The sequence below is a fragment of the Anolis sagrei genome, chromosome 6 (genome assembly GCF_037176765.1).
Source record: "Anolis sagrei isolate rAnoSag1 chromosome 6, rAnoSag1.mat, whole genome shotgun sequence".
In the NCBI taxonomy this organism is placed as follows: Eukaryota; Metazoa; Chordata; class Lepidosauria; order Squamata; family Dactyloidae; genus Anolis; species Anolis sagrei.
Window position 1 is genome coordinate 7,363,897 of NC_090026.1, and position 14,569 is coordinate 7,378,465.

The 14,569-nt window shown below is 44.1% G+C and overlaps 1 protein-coding gene across 3 annotated transcripts in view; it reads left to right on the top strand.

Moving 5' to 3' along the window:
* Nucleotides 1–14,569, top strand: part of PER1 (period circadian regulator 1) — a 44,138-nt gene that overhangs the window by 15,214 nt on the left and 14,355 nt on the right. For all 3 annotated transcript variants that reach the window (XM_060779946.2, XM_060779947.2, XM_060779945.2), the window contains exons 2-16: nucleotides 4,045–4,467; nucleotides 4,625–4,723; nucleotides 5,241–5,395; nucleotides 6,355–6,476; nucleotides 7,032–7,233; nucleotides 8,310–8,361; nucleotides 8,856–8,998; nucleotides 10,348–10,426; nucleotides 10,793–10,899; nucleotides 11,027–11,180; nucleotides 12,284–12,392; nucleotides 12,492–12,623; nucleotides 13,072–13,180; nucleotides 13,472–13,628; nucleotides 14,310–14,437. In XM_060779946.2, coding sequence (XP_060635929.2) covers nucleotides 4,214–4,467; nucleotides 4,625–4,723; nucleotides 5,241–5,395; nucleotides 6,355–6,476; nucleotides 7,032–7,233; nucleotides 8,310–8,361; nucleotides 8,856–8,998; nucleotides 10,348–10,426; nucleotides 10,793–10,899; nucleotides 11,027–11,180; nucleotides 12,284–12,392; nucleotides 12,492–12,623; nucleotides 13,072–13,180; nucleotides 13,472–13,628; nucleotides 14,310–14,437 — 2,002 coding nt within the window. In that variant the 5' untranslated portion in view covers nucleotides 4,045–4,213. The remainder of the gene's footprint in view (nucleotides 1–4,044; nucleotides 4,468–4,624; nucleotides 4,724–5,240; nucleotides 5,396–6,354; nucleotides 6,477–7,031; nucleotides 7,234–8,309; nucleotides 8,362–8,855; nucleotides 8,999–10,347; nucleotides 10,427–10,792; nucleotides 10,900–11,026; nucleotides 11,181–12,283; nucleotides 12,393–12,491; nucleotides 12,624–13,071; nucleotides 13,181–13,471; nucleotides 13,629–14,309; nucleotides 14,438–14,569) is intronic.

Below are 14,569 nucleotides of genomic sequence, written 5' to 3' on the forward strand. Positions count from 1 at the left end.
TGGCCATGTTTGAGAAGCATTCTCTCCTGACGTTTCACCCACATCAATGGCAGGCATCCTCGGAGGTTGTGAAGGTCTGTTGAAAACTAGGCAAGTGAGGTTTATATATTTGTGGAATGGCCCAGGTAGGAAAAAGAACTCTTGTCTGCACTGAATGGCATTGCAACTTCAAAGACTGGCTGATTCCTACCTGGGGGAATCCTTTGTTGGGAGATGTCTGGACATGGACATTTCACAGATATATAAATGTTTCTGGAGCATGGCCATACAGCCCAGAAAACTCACAGCAACCCGGGAATGTCCACGGTGGACATTCTGTGGAATGTCCAGAGTGGGATACCTCCCAACAAAGGATTCCCCCAGGCAGGCATTGATCAGTCTTTGAAGCTGCAAGGCCATTCAGTGCTAATCAAGGTGGCCAATTGCAACATTCACACTTGCCTCAAGCAGACCAAGAGTTCTTTCGTTCCACAGATATGAAAACCCCAATTGCCTAGTTTCCAATTGACCTCACAACTTCTGAGGATGCCTTCCATAGATGTGGGCGAAACGTCAGGAGGGAGTGCTTCTGGAACATGACCATACAGCCCTTAAAACTCAAGCCAACCCAGTCCATAGGTTGTTGGAAAAAGCAATCTAATAAGGAGTGCTTCTTAAAATAAGTATCTTAAGCATAGATTTTGAGGCAAGGGGCGCCCGTCTTAGCTGGCCGACCCCCGGACGCATCGGCTTTGCTGTAAGTCCTTTGTAAACAAGGATCTGTTCTGTATTTAGGATTAAAAATAGCAAGCAGCCAAAATTAGAAGGGGTAAATATAGAATAGCTAAGACAATGGCGAATCAGGCTAATTAATAGACCTTTCTGAGAAACAGCAGCCCTGTGTGTTCAGGGTGGGCGGGAGGAGGAGGAGGAAGGATTTAATTGTCCCTTTTTTAAGCCTTGGGAATAGACCTCTATGCTTTAAATGGGGGCTCAAGAGAATTTAGATTTAATTAAGTATCTAGTACTTAAAAACCTCTCTCCTATTGCTTGGAGATGGAGATGGGATGATGGAGGGAACTGGGCCATGGTTGCCATGCCAACTCCTCGTAAACGTTTCCAGGGTAGTCTGATTGCCTTGGGATGTTTTGCCTATGGAATTGAGTTTAATAAATGATCCAAAACATTTATTTTTCATGGAGTAAGTTTCTTCCGATATCTGGGGATAGGGCTTGGTGTGCAGTGTTTTCATTGTGTTTTATTGACTTTAAACTGAGATGCAGCACTAGGGGAAAATCATATTGAGTTTTTGAGGTTTTAAATTCTCTGTGTTATTGTTTATATGTAAAATATATTAATTGTACTGTTTTATTTGCTTGCTGTTTTGTTTTTACTGATGTGTTGTTGGGCTTGGCCTCATCTAAGCTGCCCCGGGTCCCCTTGGGGAGATGGTATAATTAAATTATTATTATTATTATTATTATTATTATTATTCTGCCAAGTTCAAATATTGAATTTCAGAATTTGACCCTGCCTTTTGGGGGAGGGGAGTAAAAAAAAATATTTTTTTTGCATTTAATCAATTGCGGAGATTACGTTAATAATATGCAAAAATTGATAATCTATACTGAGAAGGCAATCAATTAGATAGTTCTTTGTATGTTTCCCATCCACTTTTTGAAGTCAAGTATTAGTAATGGGCCCCCTGGTAGCGCAGCGGGTTAAACTGCTGAGCTGCTGAACTTACTGACTAAAGGTCAGCTGTTTGAATCCAGGAAGTGGGTTGAGCTCCCGCTGTTAGGCCTAGCTTCTGCCAACCTAGCAGTTAGAAAACATGCAAATGTGAGTAGATCAATAGGTACTGCTTCTGCAGGAAGGTAACAGTGCTCCATGCTGGCCACATGCCTTGGAGGTGTCTACAGACAATGTCTGCTCTTCGGCTTAGAAATTGAGATGAGGACCATCCCCAGAGTCAGACACAACTAGACTCAATGTCAGGGGAAACCTTTACCTTATTAATAAACAAGTGAAAGATTATCATTTCTTTCCATGTTTAGGTATCTTTCACCTGTTTAGCTTTCATTATGAACACTACGTCTGCTTCTGGTAGAATTCTGGGATTTGTAGTGTGGTGGAGCATTCTAATTACCACATTAAACTACAAATCCTAGTATTAAATTGGATGCAGTAACTGCAAATATGCGATAATTGTGGACTGTAAAGTAGGATCTGCATTGCATTAATAAACAAAAAGATGTGGTGCTGACAGGAATTTCCTAAAACAAATAAAAACTGATTTTTCCCTTGCTCTTCTGGTTGAAAAGGGCCAATGTGTTGAAAAGTCACTAAGTCACACTAAGCGACAAAACATTTTACCCACCCAAGGAATGGTAGCCTAGCCTGAGCATATAATTAATCCAGGAGGTGCTAGAATAACAGAAGTAAAACCGAAGCCGAGAATGACACCCAACTTCAGTAAATGAAAACGAAGCCACCTCTGTCCTAAAGGAGTTTCCAATCTCTTAATGTCTTCACTCAAGCCACCCAGTGATGAAGAATTTAAGAGTCAGGAAGCAGCCAGGGTTTCCTCCCTCAGGCAGGAAGCAGCCAGGCTTTAAAGCTGCAAGGCCATTCAATGCTAATTGAGATGGCTAGTAGCAACATTCACACTTGCCTCAAGCAGATAAAAGTTCTTTCTCCCACCCTGAACATTCCACTTGTCTAGTTTCCAATAGACCTCACAACCTCTGAGGATGCCTGGCATAGATGTGGGCAAAACGTCAGGAGATAATGCTTCTGTAACATAGACATACAGCCCAGAAAACTCCCAGCAACTCAATTTAAGAGCTAGCTTTCCACTTACTGTCAGGCCCAACACACTGACCATTCCTGGTAGTGTTCCCTCAAAACCTTTTGTGTTTGTGTGTTTAAAACTATTCACTCACAGTGACTTTTTGGCATTCTACGCTTGGCAGAGGCCTGCCTGGCTGCTCTCGATTTAGCAGGGAAGGAGCATTGCGTGTCTTGGCTGTCCTTCTCTTCTGCCCGAGCTTAAATATTTATTTTTTCCTTTCAACTTTCTTTCCAGAAAGGCAGCAGTGAAAAGCAAGGGGTGCTTTCACACTTGCCAAGGGCTGCCTATTTTTGTTTAGCTCTGCTGGCCTTTGCAATATGCCCTGGGAACAAGGATAATGAGATATAAAAGATCAAAACAATGGTGAAATAAAAAGGGCTTAGAAGATCTAGTTGGAAGGGTATCAGTCAGAATTCAGAAATATAACAAAATGGGATGGGAGATTGAAAGAAAAGTTCTTATGAATTGCAACATTCACACTTGCCTGAAACAGACAAGAGTTCTTTCTCCCACCCTAGACATTCCACATATAAACCCCATTTGCCTAGTTTCCAACAGACCTCAATACCTCTGAGGATGACTTCCATAGTTGCAGGCGAAATGTCAGTAGAGAATGCTTCTGGAACTTGGCCATATATCCTGGAAAACTCACATCAACCTAGTGATGAAAGCCTTCGACAGTAACTTGCCCTCTCTTTATCAATCAGTATGGAAGGCACTGGCATTTGCGTTGATCTTTCCTCATCGTTTTCCCCAAAAGAGGGAAGAGTTGATCTAAGTATCTGGTCCCAAATCTTAGAAAAATTATTTTTGGAGCTCATAATGAATGAAGGTTCTGGTAGCTTTTCAAGGCTTTGTGAAATCTTCAGACCATGTTTGCCTGCATTATTATCAGAGGACCACTTACTGCTTTTGATAGCAGGACAGAGAAAAATGATCATAAATCCCATTGCTTAGCAGTGTGTTTTGGTTTCAGGCTGCTGCAGCAGACACTTGATGCTTCTTGAGTGACCTGGGTTCCACATGGAAGATTTTTGCCACAAGAGGGGATCAGGATAGCTTTTCTCATGTTTCAGGCTCCGTATCCAGAAGCACCATCCCACTGCATCCAATGCAGGGTCTAGCACTTCATTTCATAGCATACTTGATGTCATATTTGCTGCTGAATGACCCTTACACTTTGTTTTCTTCTCACCTCTCTTCCCTTGTAGGTATTTCCTAAGCTGTCTTTCTCCTTTGACTGAACCTCTGTTTGGATAACGCAATTACTCTTCGGATACGCCCCAAAAGCCTTCTGCTTCAGCAGCTCGTGAAATCCCAACCTTTGCCTTACAATTCCCTTCGTTTCCTTGAAGTGACCCCCATGCCCTAAAACTTATCATGACCACTGGCTGCGAGCCTGGGCAAGGCCCCTTTGAAGGCGGTGGAGGCAATGGAGGGTGTACTTCTGGAGCCGCCCGGAGAACCAGGCCCCAGCGAGCGAGTGAAGCCCAAGGCCAAGCCAACGATGACATGGACGTCAACAGCAACGGCTCCAGTGGCAATGAGTCCCATGGTGACTCCCACAGCAGTTCTCACAGCAGCGGCAATGGCAAAGACTCGGCCCTGCTGGAAACCACTGAAAGCAACAAGAGGTACGTACTATGCCATGAGGTTAGAGATGTGTAGAAGTTGATTGCTCCACCAGTGGGGTTTATTGAGTTAGTATTTATCCTTGGTTGTTACACAACATGCTTCAGGAAGCTATGCATATGGACTATACCAACCTGTGTGTTCTGCATCTCTCCTCAGCTCCAATTCCCAAAGCCCATCTCCTCCCAGCAGCTCCGTTGCCTACAGTCTACTTAGTGCGAGCTCTGAACAGGACAACCCTTCAACCAGTGGTTGCAGGTAAGCAAGGATTTGGCAAGCAGGGGCTGGAAGGGGAGCCACAAACCTAGATTATCTTGGTAGGCTGTCTTTAGATATGGGGAACAAAGTCCTCCAAATTCTTCCAAAGCAACAACTGTAATATTTGCTGTCTGAGGAGGTGGCCCGGGCGGATGGGTGATCGTCTTTGGAATATACATCCATTTCCTAGTGTACTTTCCTTTGAATTTAAACATACTAGAAAGACATACCATTGAGAGCCTGTTTGGAAGAGGAAGTGTCTCTCTCACGTGGATCACCCAGCTCAAATTGGATCAGTTTTGAAAATAGATCTAGCCAAATTTTTTTTTGAATTGGCTCAGTTTCTTTCTAAATCAGGCCCTTGGGGAAGGGGTATGTGCATATGCGCATCAATGGAGAAGCAAGGAGGGACTAGAGGAGATCGTTTTGGCCCATCTGTGGGACTACTCTAAGGGGTCTTGGTTGGCTATTGCAGCAAGCAGGTCTTGAGATGTGTTTTCAATCTATGCCACTACAGCAGTGAACAGTCTGCGCGAGTGAAGGCCCAGAAGGAGCTTATGAAGGCCCTGAAGGAGATGAAGATCCGGCTGCCCTCTGAGAAACGCAGCAAGGGGAAGTCGGGGACTTTGGCCACTTTGCAGTATGCTCTCTCCTGCGTGAAACAAGTCCAAGGTAGGTCCTGTGGTCTGTGTCTTAATGTTTATAATGGCCTGAAAGTACTAGCCTCTTTGCCAGATGCTCTAGTTGGAATATGAGAGCCCAGGAAGTCCCTTTTCCTTGGTTGCAGTGTTTTCTTCTTAGATTGGCCAGAACTTCTAAATTACCGTCAAGAGGAATTTTCCATTAACAACTCAGCTGATTTGACAGCACCTTAATTTAGGGAAAGCATTCGTTCCAGTGTATTGTGCCAGTTGTTTCTTTTTATTATAAAGATAACATACCGTTTAATGTAAGAATTGTTGGGCGAGTGGGATTATTAAGGAAAGACCCTCCTCATAAATGCACAGCAGAGTAAATTAAGAGCAGCAGCGTGACCCAGCACCAGTAGTTCAAAGTGATAAAAAGAACAAAAGCACCCAGACCAATGTTTTCTCTTCCATAGGAGGCTTTTCTTTATAGCAAAAGAATATACTTGCACTATTTACAATAACAAGGTTTCCATGACACAAATAAAGTTCAACCTTCACACTGGAGCTTCACACATGAGGCCTTCTCACACCGAGGCTTACCTCACAATCAGGTCTACTAACAATGAGGCCTATTCTCCCACTGAGGCGATCTCTCACACAGAGAGTCTTCCCTCACACAGAGATTTACCTCACACTCCTCACTCGCTGACTCGTAACAGGCTTCGGCCTACTCACTCTCCTCAGGGTGACATTAGCTTTGGCCCACTGACTCTAACAGACTTCAGCCTACTAACTCTTTCAGTGCTTGACTCACACTTTGTAATCAAAAATACCCAGTTAATTTTTAATATTTCTGACAATATTTAGCATGGGTTCAGGCATGTCAGTTGAATATTAAATCACCTAATCTATCTGCCCTGCTTGAATAGTGTTCTAGGATAAGGATGTTTTGCTCTTGGATGCTCTGGCACACTAGTTGATCCCTTCTTCCCTCTTCTTTAGCGAGCCAGGATTACTATCAGCAATGGACCATTGATGACAGTCATCCTTGCAATCTGGACATGTCTTCTTACACTATCGAGGAGCTAGAAAACATCACTTCAGAGTACACGCTCAAAAACCCTGTGAGTATTTGGTGTTGCCTTTTGTAGATTTCTGTGTACCTATCTGCGCACTCGTGTAGTAGTAGTATTCTGAAAGTATTGTTGAAGGCTTCTAGAACATGGCCATACAGCCCGAAAAACCTACAACAACCCAGTATTCTGAATGTTTATTTGTTGAATGATCAACTCTTGTAAACTATGACCATTGACTGTTAGAGATGACAAATGGGAGTCCAAAACATATGGAAGCTCACTGGTTATCCACCTTTGCCTGAGATTATACCAGTAGTCCCTTAACCTATCCCACAGAAGTTCACATTTCTGTTGTAGTTTTTATGTACCTTCAAACAGACTGCAACTTATGGTGACTTAGAGGCTTTGAGGGCAGATGTATACCTTCCTCTGAAGCTAGAGAGTGTGACTTCCCCCTTGGCCACATTTGAATCCTGATCTCTCAGGGTCCTACTCCAACAATGGAAGGACATACTATGCTGATCTCACCACATTTGGAGGGAGTGATGATTCTCTCCTTAGAGTGGCTCCCATGATCCTAAACTCTCTGTTTCGCCCTGGAAGGATACCTTTTCCGTGGCCGTCTCTTTCATCACGGGGAAAATTGTCTACATCTCGGACCAGGCAGGCTTCATCCTCCGCTGCAAAAAGGATGTCTTCAAGGGAGCAAAGTTTGCAGAGTTCCTGGCCCCACAAGATGTCAGCATCTTCTATGGTTCCACTGCACCGTACCACTTGCCCTCCTGGAGCGCCTGCACTTCTTCCAGTGAGTGTCTCAGCTTTTACTGTGACTTTTCAGCAGAGCCGAAATAGCTGTCTGGGGTACTTGGATTGTACTTTTCCTGCAGGGGGGTGGACTGGATAGCCCATGTGGTCTCTTCCAACAATAATATTCTATGGTTTTAGACATCATCTGATCAAAAAAACTGACTCTGGAACTTTATGTCACTTGGAATTTAGTATTGTCCATTTTAATATCTACTTTGAGTTAGGTTTTATTTTTTGTAAGTGTTGCTACGTTTTGATATTGTGTTGTTACTAATGTTGATATATTTTACTTGTATTTTAAGTTTTGTAGCAATAATATGTTTTTTTTGTAAGCCGCTCCAAGTCCCTTTGGGAAATGACGGTGGGATATAAATAAAGTTGTTGTTGTTATTATTATTATTATTATTATTATTATTTTACTGCACTATACAAGCTGGTGACACAGTGGGTTAAACCGCTGAGCTGCTGAACTTGCTGACCAAAAGGTCGGCGGTTCAAATCTTGGGAGCAGAGTGAGCTCCCATTGTTAACCTCAGCTTCTGTCAACCTAGCAGTTCGAAAACATGCAAATGTGAGTAGATCAATAGGTACCGCTTCTGCGGGAAGGTAACGGTGCTCCATGCAGTCATGCCGGCCAGATGACCTAGGAGGCGTCTAAGGACAACACTGGCTCTTTGGCTTAGAAATGGAGATGAGCACCACTCCCCAGAGTCGGACATGACTAGACTTAATGTCAGGGAAAACCTTTCCCTTTCCCTTTCCCTATACAAGCTGGTCTGTAGCCCAGAGTGGCAGGCGAGATCTCTCTTTATGAGAACCCTTCTTGCGGTATATTTCTTCACAGTGGTGCCCACACCAAGGGCCACAGAGAAAAGATGCCCCAGAGTCCAGTTGGTAGAGAGACCAACTAATAAGCAGGGAGGAGGAGACACATATTTTAAAAAAGATATTAATCAGTTCTTGAAACAGTGGAGACTGTGTGTGTAGAGGGTGAGAATGTTAAATTAGAGATAGGACTGTTTTCAAACTTACTTCAATTGGTCCTTACTCTTCCATCTTAATCTTTTCCCTTAGCTGCTGGTGTAATGGATTACACCCAGGAGAAATCTGTCTTCTGTCGTATGAGGTGAGTTTTGTTTTCATCAGACCCTTTGCTTGTGTTGGTAACCTTGAAGAAGGCAGGGTTTAAACTGCATGTAGCAGAGGCAGCCTAGTTTTTAAGAAAAATGATCCTGATCAAACTATTAACAAGATAATGACTATAGCTAGAAGACCTCTAAGAATTTTTCTGGAGTCTTAAAAGCTTTACAGAGAGGATAAAACTTAGCCAAAGGCCACCAAGAGAAGATGCCCCTGAGTCCAGCTGGGTAGAGAGACACCCTCCCCACTAAATAGCTGGTGAGAAGGCGGAACAGCTCCTCTCCTCTCCTTCCTCTTCTGTGGACGTCTGTGGCATACTCTGAGCCCTGGGAGGTTGGGTGGAAAGGATTGCATGGCGGGCAGCGGGTGGACATTGCCGCCACATTCCCCAGCCACCCCTGGTATGTTGCTGTTCTGCTCCCTCCTGGTTGTCCTGGTCTCCTCTGGCCTCTGGTCTTATTGCAGGCATTTGTTTCTCAGCGGAGGCTACGAGAGTGGGCGTGAGCTGCGCTACTACCCTTTCCGGCTCACCCCATACCTGACCAAAGTGTGCGACTCTGACAGCGCCGAGGGACGGCCGTGCTGTTTGCTCATCGCGGAGCGCATCCATTCGGGCTACGAAGGTAAGAGAGAACCAGCATTTGTCTTGTGCTTGTGTGCATGAGGGAGGAGGGGAATTTGTGTTGGGCACAGCAGAGTAACTTGTTAGCAGCAGTGTGACCCAGCACCAACAGCCCAAAGTTATAAAAAGAAGAAAAAACACACAGAGTAATGTTATCTCTTCCTTAGGAGGCTTTTCTTTGTAATAAAATAATATGGTTGCACCATTTACAAGAACAAGATTTCCATAACAGAAATAAATTAATACATTGTAGCTTTACATGCAGTAGCCTTCACACTGGAGGTTTCTCACATGACACTTCTCTCACACAGAGGTTTACCTCACATTCCTCAGAACAACACTGACTCTAACAGGCTTCAGCCTTTCTCCTACTGAGGCCTTCTCACACTGAGGGTCTCTCAGATAACACCTTTCTCCCACTGAGATGAACTAACACTGTGGCCTTTCATACTGAGGCCTACCTAACACATGAGGCCTTTATCCCACAGAGACCTCTCACAGACTGAGGGCTACTAAGCTACAGGCACACCTACTTATATTGAACTGCAGCTTTTGTATCCATTTAACCCTTTCAGTGTTTCACTCACCTTTTTGTAACTAAAAATATTGAGCTAATTTTTAATACTTTTGACAATTTGTTCAAGCAGTCTGTAGAAGCCAAAATGATTAGAAAAATTAGGCTATTGTTCTCCTGATCATAGTTTCTATCATGAGATGAAGCCACTATTTGGTAAAAGTAGAAGGTAGCAGGAAAAGAAGAAGACCACATTCCAGGTTGATTGACTCAGTTGAGGAAACCATGGCTGTCCTGAGTTTGCAAAATTTAAACAGGACCATTGATGACCCAGGGCTCTGAATCTTTCATTCATAGGGTTGTCCTAAATTGGAGCTGAGTTGACGCGAGTTGACAACATGTAACAACCGCCCCACCTGAGTTTGTTTTGTATCAGTTTCTGATAGAGGGTGTGGTGAGAAACACATGCCATGTCAACACCTTGGACTTCATTCGTTCTTCCTTCTTTGTCCCTCCTTAACTGCTCATTTCAGCTTATAACAGCTTTTGTTAATTGGAGCCCATTCTGGAATGACATTGACTTCATGTGTTGTTGAGTGTGACCACAAGATGGCATGAGAGAGTGACATGAGATGTGGAGGAAGAGCATAGGGAAGACTCCCAAGGTTTTTAGTTGTTGAGAAGTCAGGACATCAAAGATATCTCTAGAAGGTTTCCATAACAATATGGATGGGGAAAACCTTAATTTTTAAGCTTAATTCTGTGGTTCTTGGAATTGCTTAGTCTGTGGTTCTTGGAATTGCTTGCTTGAAGTATGTTGTGTTTTTATTCTCCAGCTCCCAGAATTCCTCCCGATAAGAGAATCTTCACCACCAGACACACCCCCAGTTGCCTATTTCAGGATGTGGATGAGAGGTAAGGATCTGGATTCAAAGAAAAAATATGGGGTGATATGTAGTGGGGAGAGGGAGGACCTGACAAGTGGCTGCATCTTAGTCTTTTGGCTGTGAAGAAGTTCCATGGGTACATTTTTCCCTCTGCTGGAGAATGTCTCCTAAATAAGAATTTCAAATTTCATGGGAACATGAGGGATTGTGCACCTATTCTTCCTATGTCAGGTGTTAGGCAAATAATTTGATATAGACCCAAATCTGTTCCTGGATCTGCTTCTCTTGAATTCTATGAGTGAATTGATCCACTTTAGAGCCAGGTGATAACGGCAGCTCTGTGGAAGCTACCACTTGCTTTCTGACAGCTGACTTCTCCTCTTTCTTTTCAAAGAGCTGCTCCTCTGCTAGGCTACCTCCCTCAGGACCTGATTGGAACCCCTGTCCTTTTCTACGTACACCCTGAGGATCGGCCTCTCATGCTGGCCATCCACAAAAAGAGTAAGTATAAAACAAAGCAGAACTCAGCAAGTTGGAGAAGAGTGGCTCAGTACTGGTAGTTATTCGAGTTTCATTCATTGTAATTGACTTTTCCTTCTCACTCACTCCTCTCTTCCTCTTTTTTCAGTTTTGCAGTATGGTGGCCAGCCCTTTGATCACTCGCCCATCCGCTTCTGCGCCCGCAATGGCGAATACGTCACCATTGACACCAGCTGGTCCAGCTTTGTCAACCCCTGGAGCCGGAAAGTCTCCTTCATTATGGGGAGGCACAAAGTGCGGACGTGAGTAGCCACTCTATGGCGCATACATTACGTGTCTGTGTTTATTCATGAAACAGGGAGGGGATTTTTTTTTCAAAATGGGAGGTTTAATTTATCATGGAAAGAAAGAGCAGGAGGAGATTCTACAAGTCAAGAAACATGCAGAAAAGTTGGGGAGCAAAAGATGGCCTGCTTCTCCTCTGTGGGATTTTATGTCCCTTTGGACAAGGCATCAAATGTAGTGATGGGCAGGGATTTTCTACAATGTATCTATCAGTATTGTAATTCAGTTGTGCCTAATGTCAGTAAGGAAGGAGATCATGGGGTTTCTGGGCCTGCTGAGCCTGCAAGCCAGCATGAGATTTTGACTCCTGAAATTGAGCATTCTGTGTCTCCTGCAGTTAGTGAAGGCAAAGGCCATATTCCAGAGAGAAGTTTTTTTTCTAGGGAAGTGAGTTCAGAGGATAAACTGCCAGGTGGAAAGGTTAATGAGTTGTTAGATGGGAGACTTAGTTTTTGCAAACTCCAAGCTGCCTCACAGACTTGGTGAAAGTCACAGTGCTTGTTAGAGAAAAAGCCGTTATCAGTTTGCCAGGCATGATTTTATAGCTTTCATGACATCTCTTGTCAAGTCCTTGTCAAGCCAGCTAAGGGAATTCTAGTTTCATGTCTCCAGTGGTTCATGTTCCATGCTTCCAAGTTTAAAGGACTGTTCCTGAATTCTGTGTGGTGGTTAAGTACAGAGGTGCTTCCCGCCCTTGAATACAACAATCAGGAATGTGGAGACATGGAGAAGGGATGGTAATCGTCTCTTCACATTTGTGGGTTTATCATTTTGTGGATTGAATTACTCAAAGATGGCAGTGTTTGCTGTCATCGCTGCTGTTGCTGCCCTACATGCGAACAAAAAAAGTATTTGTTGGTCTTCCAGATTTTTATGTATATTTGTGTTTTTTCACTTTTGTGGAGGCACCTCTTGAAAACTGAAATGTGGAAGGATTCCTTAGTTAATTTGTAAAGGAAGGGCAGGGTGAGTGGAGAACATGGGGAGAAGGCAATGACTAAAATACCCGAACGCAGAAATACCTTTCTAATTCCATCCCTCTCTCCTTTGCAATTCTTAGGGGTCCCCTGAATGAGGATGTCTTCACAGCCCCCAAGGTCCCGAAGGCAAAGCCTATGGAAACAGACATCCAGGAACTTTCAGAGCAGATTCACCGTTCCCTGCTACAGGTGAGGAACTGCCTCCTGCTCCTCTGCTTGGACTCTCCTTCCTGGAGGCCCCGGGCTCCTCCTCCATGTCTTGATCCCATTCTGTCTCCCTCTTTACAGCCAGTACACAGCAATGGGTCCACTGGCCTTTGTAGCATTGGCAGCAACGCTTCCCATGAGCAGTTCCTAAGCATCGCCTCATCTAGCGACAGCAATGGCATCCCCAACGAGGAGGCACAAGCTATTCGGCCGGTAAGTGCAGGAGAAGTTGAGGCCTGGAGTACAGTACTCTGAAGTTTGCAAGTAGGATTTTGTTCTTTGTGTTGGGAGACTTAGCATTCTGTTTGCAGCCACAAGGCAAATCTGGCTCTGCAAAATGGGCTTAATAATGGTGACTTGTGGAGTTAAGTGAACAAAATGTGCCTCTTAGCTTTAGTCGAGGAAAGAGGTTTGGTGTGAAGATGAGTCCAGTTGCAGATTATACATAGATTGCCAGCCAAGTACCATATTATCTTTGTAATTTATATTCACACCCCTTAGTTGGGTGAAAGTTACATGAAAAAAAAAACAGTTGAAAACAGTTGAGGTCAGTTTCTTGTGAATGGGAAAATGTACTGAAGTTGAGGCTTCTGAAGAGGCTCTACCTTGGAAGAAGAGGGATTTGTGATGTGATCTGATGATTCTTTTGACTTGGTTGCAGATGACTTTCCAGGAGATCTGCAAAGATGTGCACATGGTGAAGAACCAGGGACAGCAGGTTTTCATCGAATCCCGAGTCAAGCCCCAGCCTCACAAACATTCCCGCCAAGGTGAGATGGTCAACAGGCTCCTCTGTTTACTTTTGGCTTGTAAGGCACCTATGTCATTCTCTGCCCTGATTTTTGCCTCTTTGAGTCTTCTTGGTTCCCCTTTTGCCGCTTAGCCCATTTCTGACATGGGAGCTGCCAAAGAGAAGGTTTGCTGGGACTGTTTGATGGGACTGTGGCAACCAGACGTTGGTGGGGATCCTGCCAACAGAGTTTGCCTTTCTTCTCCCTCTACCACGAGGTCCATCAGTTGTAGCTCTAACAACCCTCAATTTCCTTCCCATCTCTTTCTAGCTTTGGAAGTGCCAGTCAGTCGCAGCATCCAGCCAATGGAGACCCCAAGGGACCTGGAGAGGAGGCCAGGAAAAGCAGCTACCTCTGAGGAGTCGGTGATGAAAGAGTCCTCCAACTATTCCTACCAACAGATCAACTGCCTAGATGGCATCATCAGGTGAGGAGGATTTATGGGAACTGCCCCACCATGAGGAAGAAGGCAAATAGAAACAGAGTGGCTGAGCCTACTATAAATTGATTCATCACTAAAGCAGCATTAATTTTCTGGGACAAATCTTATTAGCAAAAGACCCTCCTCATAAAGGTACAGCAGAGTAACCTATTAGCAGCAGCGTGACCCATCACCAGTGGCCCAAAGTGATAAAACAAGAACACAAAAACCAATGTTATCTCTTCCATTGGAGGCTTTTCTTTGTAGTAAAATAATATGGTTGCACTATTTACAAGAACAAGGTTTCCACAACACAAATGAAGTCCTTTATACTTCCTTCTTTGCTTCCATGCTGGGCTTCTTCCTCATGCAGATAAAGAGCATGAGGAAGCTTTCTCTCATACTTATGGTAGTGTGGTGTTGGGTTCTTTATACAAAACTATTCAGTGTGGTTCTTTAAAAGGCTTTCTGGGTGATAACTCCAATATGTTCACTTTCTCCTGACTTGTTTGTATCTCCTGTTATTATTTGAGGGCAATTCAGCTCTTATCTTTCCAACTTTCTGACACCACAATGCTGTCAGAAAATTGAATTAGTCTAGATTGTTTCCAAGTTCCCACCACCCTCACAGACCTTTAATTCAACTAACCTCCCTGTTCTCTGCATTCTCTTTTACTCCTAAAACAGATACCTGGAGAGCTGCAATATTCCAAGCCGCGTGAAGCGGAAATGTGGCTCCTCCTCGTACACCACATCCTCAACATCGGATGACGACAAGCAGAAAGTTGGTGAAGAAGTGGCCTGTTCCAGCAAAGGTGATTTTCTCCCCGCTTTCCTGTACTTTAGAGTAGAGCTCTATAATGCCCTGCTTGAGTTGCACTTTCCACCCTTCCTGCATGCCCTTCTCAATTCAAGAAAGCAGAGAGGTGTCTCCTGCTCCCCCCACC